This window comes from Dromiciops gliroides, chromosome 3, assembly GCF_019393635.1.
Source record: "Dromiciops gliroides isolate mDroGli1 chromosome 3, mDroGli1.pri, whole genome shotgun sequence".
Classification (NCBI taxonomy): Eukaryota; Metazoa; Chordata; class Mammalia; order Microbiotheria; family Microbiotheriidae; genus Dromiciops; species Dromiciops gliroides.
Window position 1 is genome coordinate 32231845 of NC_057863.1, and position 11084 is coordinate 32242928.

At 39.3% G+C, this 11084-nt stretch overlaps 1 protein-coding gene across 1 annotated transcript in view; it reads right to left on the reverse strand.

The window, feature by feature from the left end:
• Positions 1-10652, reverse strand: part of SLC2A2 (solute carrier family 2 member 2) — a 40025-nt gene extending 29373 nt beyond the window's left edge. The window contains 3 exon segments of the mRNA XM_043992073.1: positions 3273-3514; positions 7273-7368; positions 10529-10652. Coding sequence (XP_043848008.1) covers positions 3273-3514; positions 7273-7368; positions 10529-10543 — 353 coding nt within the window. The 5' untranslated portion in view covers positions 10544-10652.
• Between the last annotated feature and the right edge of the window lie 432 nt (positions 10653-11084).

Sequence of the window (11084 nt, forward strand, 5' to 3'; positions counted from 1 at the left end):
TATAAATTCAGCATGAAAACAAACACACTAACTTTTTTTCTTTTAATATCGTTCTATAATTTCTACTTTCTCATCTGGACCTCAGGTTCCTTATTTGAATTGGACTCCAAGTGGCAGATGAGGACTTCCTAGACTAGGTTTTTGCTGTATTTGAATGCTCTCTAGTTAAACCATTGGGATATTAGGAATATATTTGTTGATATTTTAGGCTGCATGGATAGAGACTATGTATTCTTTCTTATTTAGGTGCAAGGGAAAGAGGAGGCAGAGGGATTGGAAGGACAACTGGATCCCTTTTCCTGAGAAATTATAACCAGGGGGTACTATCCTGCTGGAGAAAAATAAAGGCTAAACACTGGAATTTGCTTATGGGGACTTTTGATGCCAGACTCCCTTGAAATCCTTAAGAATTTGAGCTGGGCACTTTCTGTAGCCCAAAGGGCTTTGAACTCTTAATAAAAGGTTCCAGGCATGTCAGAAGGGTATTTTTTTCTTTGCCTTGAAAGATGGCCATGATTTGATATAGGAGTAATTGAAAATAGATGATTCTTGGGCAGCTAGGTGGCACAGTGGATAAAGCACTGGCCCTGGATTCAGGAGGATCTGAGTTCAAATCGGGCCTCAGACACTTGACACTTATTAGCTGTGTGACCCTAGGCAAGTCACTTGACCCTCATTGCCCCACAAAAAAAGAAAAAGAAAATAGATGATTCTTGAGGAAGGTACCTTATTTTACTTATATCTTTATATTTCTCTAAATAGTGTCTCCTCTCTAAATCAGGGATTCTTAAACTGGGGTGCACAGAGATCTCAAGGGGTCTGTGAATTTGATTTTTAAAAAATCTTTTGATAACAGCATTTCAATATAATTGGTTTCCTCTGTAATTCTATATTTTATTTTATTCATTTAAAACATTATTTGAGGGGCAGCTAGGTGGCACAGTGGATACTGGATTCAGGAGGACCTGAGTTTAAATCCAGCCTCAGACACTTGACATTTACTACCTGTGTGACCCTGGGCAAGTCACTTAACCCTCATTGTCCTACACCGCCCCCCCCAATTTGCTACTTCTACTACTAGCAATAATAATAATAATAATAATAAATAATAAAATTATTCTGAGAAGTCCACAAACGTGAGATTTCTTTATGACACACAAAATATCTCTAAATAAGATCACCCTTTAACATGAGCAAAGGCAATGTTTCATTGTTCAAATAGATTGGAATTTTCATAGAAACAGCATGATTAGGAGGGTTCAATGATCCTTCAGGGCAGAGATTAGGTTGTTTTTCATATTTGTGTCTGCTTGAGTTATAGTGATGTCTTGCATATAGGATGTACCTCATTAATGCTTGTCTAACTTGAGTTCAAAATCATGTCATATCTTCTGTGACTCAGTTTACTGTGTCTTTCAGAAAGCTGAGCTTTTTGGAACACATGGACATAATCTAGGCACCATTGTTCACCTAATGGCCATTTATTCAAATTAAAAGCATGATAATTAGGAAGTAAATAGCTTTTGGAATATTAGCCTTGCCAACTGGAACCTATAAAATACCATTAAACATCACCAGTGTCTACTGTAGACAACCAGGCAAAGAATACTTTATGTAACAAATGACCTTGGGAACTATATGAGAAACAGAGAATGTGGAAACTGGAGTTGGAAGAGACTTCTGAGGTCTAAATTTAATGCAAAGCATCCGTCTCAAGTGGACTATTGAGGATCTTCCTCAATGTACCACTGAAGAAGCTAATTTGTGGGGAGATATTTTATTCCTGTCTCTTTGCAGAGGTCTATTTAACTTCTAAGCTCATTGAGGTAAGTAGACCCAAGAACCTCTAATGTCTTTTTGCTCTCTCCCTTTCTGTGACTCAGTGAATCATTTTGATGAGACTCTAGTTGTTAGAAGCTGCCCATTAGACAGTCTAGACTTTGGGCTGTGGTGATGGGTCTTACTAAAGGGTGAAATGTTAAAGCTAAAAAGTGTGTTTCTGCCCTTTGGGGAATTAAGATGTTACAGAAACATCAGGATCTTCTAGATGAATTAGTTTAACTAAATACTTCATTTAATTTTAGAATAATTAGGCTTACTTTGTCCAAATGGTGAAGACCAATTAAAAAATCTTTGTTTTAAATATTCTAACTTAAAACTGGGCCAAGTAACCATGATAAAAATGACTATTTTACTTTTTAGATTATAGGACAACCTCTCCTACAAAATGAATAAATAAAATTTGAGCTGTTATTCTTTAATCAAGAAGAAGAATTATGACACTGAAGGCGATTATTTCCTTAAAACTGCTAAGGGCCTTATTGTGCCAAATGACAAGCTCAGGCACAAAAGGAAGAAACTGTCAGCATTTTAAGACACAGCCAGAGAAATCTTATAATTTAGAGCAGTTTCTGAAAAAAAAATCTAAATAGCTAAAGATCCTGTCATCATTGGAATTATTCTTTTGATTTAAAAAGAAACAATTCCATATAGAGGTAAGACAATGAAAAAATACATCTCCTTGAACAGTTCAGAGTTTGCTTCCTCATGAAGTAAGGGAACAGAAAACAACTTTAAATGCCACATGCCCAAATGGCTTAAAGCCTATAGGACAAAGTGGATCCAGGGGTATATTCTCTCAGCCAATAAGTACCATCAGAAGCACAGGATTTAGAGCTGGGTTACCTGGTCCAAACCCTTCATTTTACAGTTGAGGCTCTAAAGTACCTTGGGGAAATGATTTTAGAAATGGAAAAAATGGTTCTATTCTTCTATGAGAACATAATTCAGCAAATGTGGGCAAAGAGGCAGTGTGGTGTAATAAACAACTCAGTTTAGTTTCAGAAGGGCTTGTCTGATTTCTACCATCTGCATGACCCTATACAAGTCACCTAACCCCCCCCACCCCCACCCCCCAATCTCTAGTTTCTTCATTTGTAAATTGGTGGTGAAAATACTTCTAACTGCCTGATGAGGTCATTTTATTACATTGCTTTAAAAACTACAAATCACCAAATAAACGTGCAAAATAATTATGTGGGACACATTTTGTGATTGGGGACATATTTGAATGACCAAGATGCTGAATTCTGTTGTAACCATAAGAATCTGGGCTTTATGTGGTGCCATGTAAATCTGGCCTAACTCCAACATGCCTTAAACAAAACCCCCAAACCATTTTTTAAAAAGGATTTAAACTAGATGTAAACCACTTCCCCCTAGACCAAATGCTAAATATCTCCTTGTGTTTGACAGCCATGGAATCATCATACCTTCCTAATTTGTCCCCTAGCGATCCACCAAAGAATGAGGAGATCATTCCGCCAACTGCAAAGATGGACACAGACAAGGACCAATACATGGTGACAATGGGAACAGCTGGGTCTGGATCAACTTCGTTTTCTTCATAACTAGTTGTTGTCTGCTCAGTGGGCGTGTACACAACTGTAGAGTTGTAAAACAACTCTTCATGCAGAGGTTCAACCAGTAAAGCCCTATAATGGGCCACAATTATCTAAAGAAGTAAAAGAAAGCAAAATAAAACACAGAGTATGAGATATTCGGGACTGACCCAATTCCTGTCTTCTCATGGATCTCTATAGTGAATGCTCTCTCCTTCCCCCCATCACCTGGCATACATTCAGTGTGTGCATGTTCTATGTCATAGTAGAATGGAAGTCCCTTGAAGGCAAGAATTGTCTTATTTTTCTTTATATCTCTGTCACTGAGCACATTGTTTTGCATTTAGTAGGCTGACAATAAACGTTTATTGAATTCATTATATGGTTAATACTCTGATGACTTAGTGGGATGTTATTGATTCTTGTTGTTATAGCAACAAAGACTCGTATGTCCTGAAAAGGAGATGAGTTAGTTTTATAGAGAGAGGGACAACAAACCAAGAGACCAAGGGCTGTATTGGTATTCAGAGAATATTAAAAGAAATAGAAGAGGCCTCCATACGTTGGAGAGATAGTCTGTGGAGGAAGTGTGGGAGACCACATTTGAAATCCATAGATGGGCTCCCATCTAGACTGGTGGTGAAGTAAGGAAGGAAAGAAGGAAGGAAGAAAGGAGGAAAATAAGGAAGGAAGGAGGGAGAGAAAGAAGAAGGGAGAGAGGGAAGAAATAAGGAAGGGAGAAAGGGAAGAAAGAAAGGGAGGAAGGAATTAAGCATTTACCATGTGCCAGGCACTGTGCTAAGTGTTTTACAAATATTATCTCATTTGATCCTCACAAGAACCCTGGGAGGTTTTATTGTTGTTCATTTGTTTTTAATTGTGTCCAACTCTTCACGACCCCATTTGGTTTTCTTGGCAAAGATACTCAAGTGCTTTGCCATTCCCTTCTCCAGATCATTTTATAGATGAGAAAAGTGAGGCAAAAAAAAAAGTTGAGGTGAAGTGACTTGCCTAGGGTCACACAGCTAGTAAGTGTCTGAGACCAGATTTTAACTCAGGAATGGGAGTCTTTCTGACTGTAGGCCCAGCACTCTATCTATTGAGCCACCTAGCTGCCTTATTATTATTATTGTTGTTGTTGTTGTTGTTACTATTATTGTCTTGTGAAACTAAACCAGATAGAGGTTAAGTGACTTGTTCAGGGTCACACAATAATAAATATTTGAGTCAGGATTTGAACTTAGGTCTTCCTGATTCCAGGTCTAGTGCTCTATCCACTGAACCACGTAACTGCCTATACTGTAGTTTTAGAACCCTGAACTTGGTGTCAGGAATATCTGAGTTCAAATCCTAACTCAGATACTTGTGGCCCCAGACAAGTCACTTAACCTATCTCATCCTAAGTTTCCTCATTTGTAAAATGGGAATAATGATAACATCTACCTCTCAGGCTTTTTGTGGGGATCAAATGAGATGACATGTAAAGTATTCCGCAAACTTTAAAGGGAATACATGCTCTTTTCTTCTTCTTCTTCTTCTTCTTCTTCTTCTTCTTCTTCTTCTTCTTCTTCTTCTTCTTCTTCTTCTTCTTCTTCTTCTCCTTCTTCTTCTTCTTCTCCTCCTCCTCCTCCTCCTCCTCCCCCTCCTCCACCACCATCACCATCACTATTACTATTACTAATGGAGGGAGCATGTGCACCAAGGAGACCCATCGAAGTATTGACACAGAGATTTGTTGTTTATTTTTTGGTAAAGACTTTTGAAATTGTAATGACATTATTCTTGCATAACCCTGTTTAAACATGAACTGGGAAGAGCATGAATGGAAAAGGGCACTTATTTGGGGGTCAGGAGCTTTTGCCTTTCTTTCTGGCCCTGGCCTCTGGGACCTTGGTCGAGTTTGCCAATCATCAGATCTTTTCATTTCTCCAGCTCACGGGAACAGCAACTAGACTGACTATCTTTCTCTGAGCACTTGTGGTAGTGAGTGACTAGGGAGATTTCTATAGAAAAGCAAATTTTTCCAGTTTAAGAAAAGGCTTTGGACCACATGCAACACTAGACAGAGGACCTAAGTTTAACCTCACCTCTGATGCTTACTGCCTGTGTGACCTTGTTCAAGTCATTTACCTCCCTAGACCTTAGTTTTTCATCTGTGAAATGAATGAGTTAGACTAAAAGACCGCTGAAGTCCCTTCCAGCTCTAAATGTGGATCCCGAGCGCCAGGCAACTTGCTAAGCTTCCACATGTGCCAAACACTCGATCAGTCCCATGCAAGGTCACAGAGATGATCTTTATCTTTCATATGCACATGTCACAACTTCTGCCCCCATTCACTTAAGTACACAAGAGATACACTCACAGACTTGAACACATGCTCTTGTTTCACTCCACCTCCCCACCCCAATCACCCAGTCATACAACTATTGTCCCCTACACGGCCACTTGGCTGGGGAAGAATGGCTCTTGTGCTATGCCCTATCCACACGTTTCTTCACCCCACTTCACCCCTTCTCTGTCTGGCTCTGTTGTATGAAAGCATTTGGAGGTACCAGGGAGAGCCTGGTCTTAGGACCAACATTTTGGGTGATTGCTTAGGAAATTTGGGGACGCGTTGGGGAGAAGAGGGCATGGCATAAGGCTGTCAGACTAAGGCAATTTTTACTCCCAGAGAGCAATAAATCCATGTCTCAATTTCCATGGGGACCCACATGTCTGGGACCATAGAGGAAAAAGGCCAGGTTCTAGTGGGGGAAGAACAGTATTCTCTTTCAAATCTTCCTAGGAAGAAATCCATTTTATTCTGTACTGACCAGTAAGGAATTAATGTCCTCATCTCAAAAAGACCTTTTAACCTCTGGAAGGCATGGAACCCTACAATGAAAACCTTGCATCAGGTATCTAAAAAGACTAGGTTACTTTCTACAGGATGTCGAAGAGCTTGACAGCATCATTAATCTTTGTAGTAATAGTGTACGGTAGGCAATGAGAGGGAGTTAATATCTTGATTTAATGAAAAAAAACCCCGCCGTGGAGTAGTTGCCCTTCCTCCCCCCATGTCCATCAAATGCAACTGCAGAATCACATTGATGCTCTTCATGAGAAAATGTTGTTTCTCAAGCATGACCAGATTCTGCTTTGTTTTTCTTCTTTTGTACTTATGCTGTGTCTACTGTGAATTATACGCTCCATTAAAGACTTCATCTCTTTCTTCTAAATGTGCCCCTTTCTAAGGCGCTAAACAGAACATGTTGGGCTGCACAACTTTTGCAGACTCTTCCAACTCTCATTCCCACAATGCTCTGATGACCTAGGCATACCTCACATCTCATGCACAGTGTCACCATCCACCCTACCTTTGCCCTCCTTAGTGACTTAATCTTTATTTTTCCTTGAAGTTTTTATTAGAGCAGAAGGTAACATCATGGGGAAACATTGTTCTCCAGGTTTTCTTTTGCACCTGGGAACTGCTCATTCCTGATTACCTAAAAAATAGGAGTGAATGCAGGATCCCCTTAACACTCTGCCCCTTTCCTTTAAAAAAATAATAAAACACTCCTATCGGGCATGTGGAATCCTGCCATGTGAGGTTTGGAATCAGGAAGAGTCAGAGATCACTAATGATTATCCTTCTCTTTTACAGTGAAGATTGTCTAGTGAGTGTCAAAGTCAAGTTATTTTCTTGGGCAACATGCTTGAAATACCTGACCGAAGGCCAAAGATTGCCCTGTGTACCTGCATATGGGTACATTTTATCTCTTTAGAACAAATCTATCTGGCAGGACAGGTGACAGATAACGCTATGTCACTGACGAAGGGCTCATGAAAAGAAACATCGACTAATCTGGTCTTTAGAAATATTTCACTTGCCTCTTGGGGAGCATTGATCACTCCAATGTTGTATCCAAACTGGAAGGAGCCCAGCACAGCAGTGAAGACAGCCAAGAGCAAGGTTCCAGTGAACTTCTGGGAATAGAGCACAAGGCAGAATAAAAGAGTGGAGTAAATTCTGGTCAACTTGCACACATAATTCTTAAAGACCTTCAGACCCAGGCTGGCTCTGTTCTCCCTCCCTGATTCTGTGCAGTATGGCCTATGCATTTGACAGATGTTTTTAATATGAGAATGCTAGAGCGATTAATCATTTCTCCTCCACTGCTGGTGCAGTATTAATTCAGAACTAAACTTGGGGATAGCTGGTCCCAGGTGGTTAGTACCAGACATCCTTCTTTTTCTTTTATATATTTTACACCTTTTCCAATTGAGGCTTCAACATCAGAATTATATCTATGAGGATGAAGCTTACAGAGATTGGTAATTCTTGTCACCAGTATCAACTCAGTGATACAATGGCTAGGAATGGGAAAGCAAAGCACTAATCAATAACCTAATGACTAGAAAAGGGAAATTTGAACCTGGTGAGTGTCAACTGATTTACAAAAAAATATGACTTCAGATCTGGAGCTCAGCAACCAGAGCTGAGAGATCATCACTATCTCTGTAGAGCAGGGATTTTAATTTTTTTGCATGTCCTTTGTGAAGAACCCTTGCTTAGAATAATCCTTTTATGGGTTTTTGTTTGTTTGTTTTTGCAGGGCGATGTGGTTAAGTGACTTGCCCAGCGTCGCACAGCTAGTAAGTGTCAAGGGTCTGAGGCTGGATTTGAACTCAGGTCCTCCTGAATCTAGGGCCAGTGCTTTATCCATTGCACCACCTGGCTGCCCCCTAGAATAATTCTTTTTAAATTCATTCAATAAAATCCAGAGAATTGTAAAGGAAACCATTTATTTTGAAGTTCAGTTATTGACTTTTTAAAAAAAAAGTTCAGAGACCTTCCGGTTGAGTCCTTGAATGAAGAGAATAATAACAAAACCACAGAATTTAGAAGTGAAATAGAGCATTACAGATCCCAACAGAAACTATCACGATGTGTGACAATTAGGCTGTGTTCTTTTCTACTCATGTAGATTTATCGGTTATTGTTCCAGAAGCACTTAGTAGCACCTCAGCACTTTAATTGTGTGATGATAACAGATGTTCATATATTTACTGTGAGGCCCTGCAAGAACCTGAAGTGCCTTCTGAATCGATATGGCAAGATTATATTAGGTCTAGATTTTATGGTTAATATGAACGATTATATTAAAATTATTTAAAAATTGTAGATTCACCAATAGTATATAGACTAATTTTATCTGGGTCTGTGAAGTGAGAACTCTCTCCACTCATGCGAAGTACAACCTGTGTGTACCTTAGTAGATGAGTCCTAAAACATTGCTTGAGGCATAGAGAAGTTAGATGTCTTACCCAGGGTCACCCAGCTAGTAAATGCCAGAAGTAGGATTTGAACTAAGTTCTTCCTGGTTCCATACCCAGAACTCTAGCAACTAAGCCATGCTGCCTTTATGATGATTCATATGATCACCATTGTCACCACCATCATCATCATTGCCTATTATTTCATTGGTAAAGAAGAGAATCAATTGCTTTACACCCTATATTTTATAGAAGTGTTTGGGATGCTGAGAAGTGAAGTGACTCGCTGAATGATAGACACTTTCTTTAATTACAGAAATGATACATAATATGTATCATAAAATGACACAACAACAAGGATATGTCAGAGGTAATATTTGAATTCAGATCTTCCTGGCTTTTTGGCTACCTTTCTAACCATTATAACATGATACCTTTCATGCTAATTAGGAATCTATAAATCAACTAGAACAGTAGCATTAAATACATGACCCCTGGAGTACTACTGGAAATGGATTAAAATACAGTTGGGAAATACTTAGCAAAATAAAAATACAACAAAATATAGATAACATTACATTTTAAAACTAAGTCAATATGTGGCTCACCAGGGATCCTTATGTATGGATTTGTGCCCTTGTTTCTATTTGAGTGATACTACCAAATTAGAACACCTTATTTCCCAATAATGGCAGATTACAGGTAATTTTTTTTGTATCATTTTTTGTAATCAGTAAATTGTGACTATTAATGAACTGTCAGTCTAAAGGGGGTGCTGAAATCACCTCTTTCCTCTACCCCCTGATAAGCCACCCCGATGATCAGCTACAAGTACCATTTATTCTAAACTCCCCGCTCCAGGTTCTTTAAGGGGAAAAAAAAACTCAGAATCTCAGTATGGGGAGAACTTAAGGGGTCATCAAATGAAACATGTAGCTAAGCACAGGCTACCTCTACAACAACACCCTGGATATGATTCTTCCAGTGAAGAGTTAGCGGAGAATCTCACTACCTTCTGAAGCAGCTCATTCTGGTTTTGGACAGTTCTAAGTGTTAGAAAGTTCTGCTTCCTATTGAGCTCAGATCAGTTTTTCTGCAACTTTTTCTCATTGCTTCTAGTTCCTATGGGACCAAACAAAATAAAGCTCGTCCCTCTTGTATATCATAGCCCTTCACATACTTTAAGACTGTCATGGCTTCCCCATCCAAGTCTTTCCTTCAGGACCCCCAACCTGATAAAAACCACAGCAGTTCTTTGTAGGGTGTAGAACCACTCCTGGGTTTATCTGATAGCTTAACATCTCTGGCACATAACCAGCTATCTAAACCTCAGAATTTCTGGCTGATAGAAATTTGGACTTGGCCTTAAATAAGAGTTTGTTTGTTTGTTTGTTTGTTTTTCTCTTCCTCAAACTTGTCCAAGAGACTGAGAATTTACATCTACCTCATCCATCTTTGATGGTCTTACTTGTGTTATAACCTAATTGCTCCTAGGGAATCTCATTCTTCCAGAAATCTTTCAAGAGCCTCTCCTCCCTCTCTGTGGTAGCTGATCCCTCTTTTCACATATCCCTTCCCCTTCCCTGCTAAACATAGGCAGGATCAGGGAAAACAAAGGAGAGATTATGTACAGTGTCATTTTAAATGGGGAAGTTCTTCCTAAAGTCCTAGATCAGATTATTATTTTTTTTAAAAGAAAATTAGTATTGGAGTTGAATTAGAGAATGACAAAACAAAAAGGAGCTGTTGCTGTCTGTGGTATTTACACCCACCACTCAAATTCCATCTCTGTGGATGCTGCCTTTCTATAGGGACTCCATTGCTCTCCCAAAATCTGATTCCTAAATGAATACAATTTAAGATAGGTTACCTTGTCTTCCGTCATTGTATAGGTCAGGGTGCTTTCCCCCAATTCTGGGTCTTGAAGAGATCCAGGGCACACAGCTGCTCACTGAGAACATCTCTCTGGGCTACAGAGAGAAATCTAGTTATACATTGGGAGAGGAGGAGCCAGTCCGGGAAAGGAGGCATGTCTGGAGCGAAGTCCTGAAACTTAATAGCACTTACTATTAAGGAGACTTTAATCAATTAACAACATTCTTTTTCTTTCTGCCTTCTGTTTAAATACTCTTGCTTTACCTGTAACAATTAAGAAAGACTCAAAGTGGATTTCTTAGTTATAAATCAAGGAACAAGAGGCTCTTCCTTCTTCAAGCATGGCTTGTGTAATCATTGATTTTGGTCACTATCTTCCACACTGCTCACAAACCTAGTTCTCAGGAGGGAAAATTAACCTGAAAGTAAGTGGAAACTTTGTCATCCCCTGACAATAGCTACACAGAGGGGGATGCATTGGAGAATATAGGGAAGGAAAAAGTCAGTGGTGGGAGAAAGTTTGGATTTTGTCTTTTCTCCTGAGTCCCCCT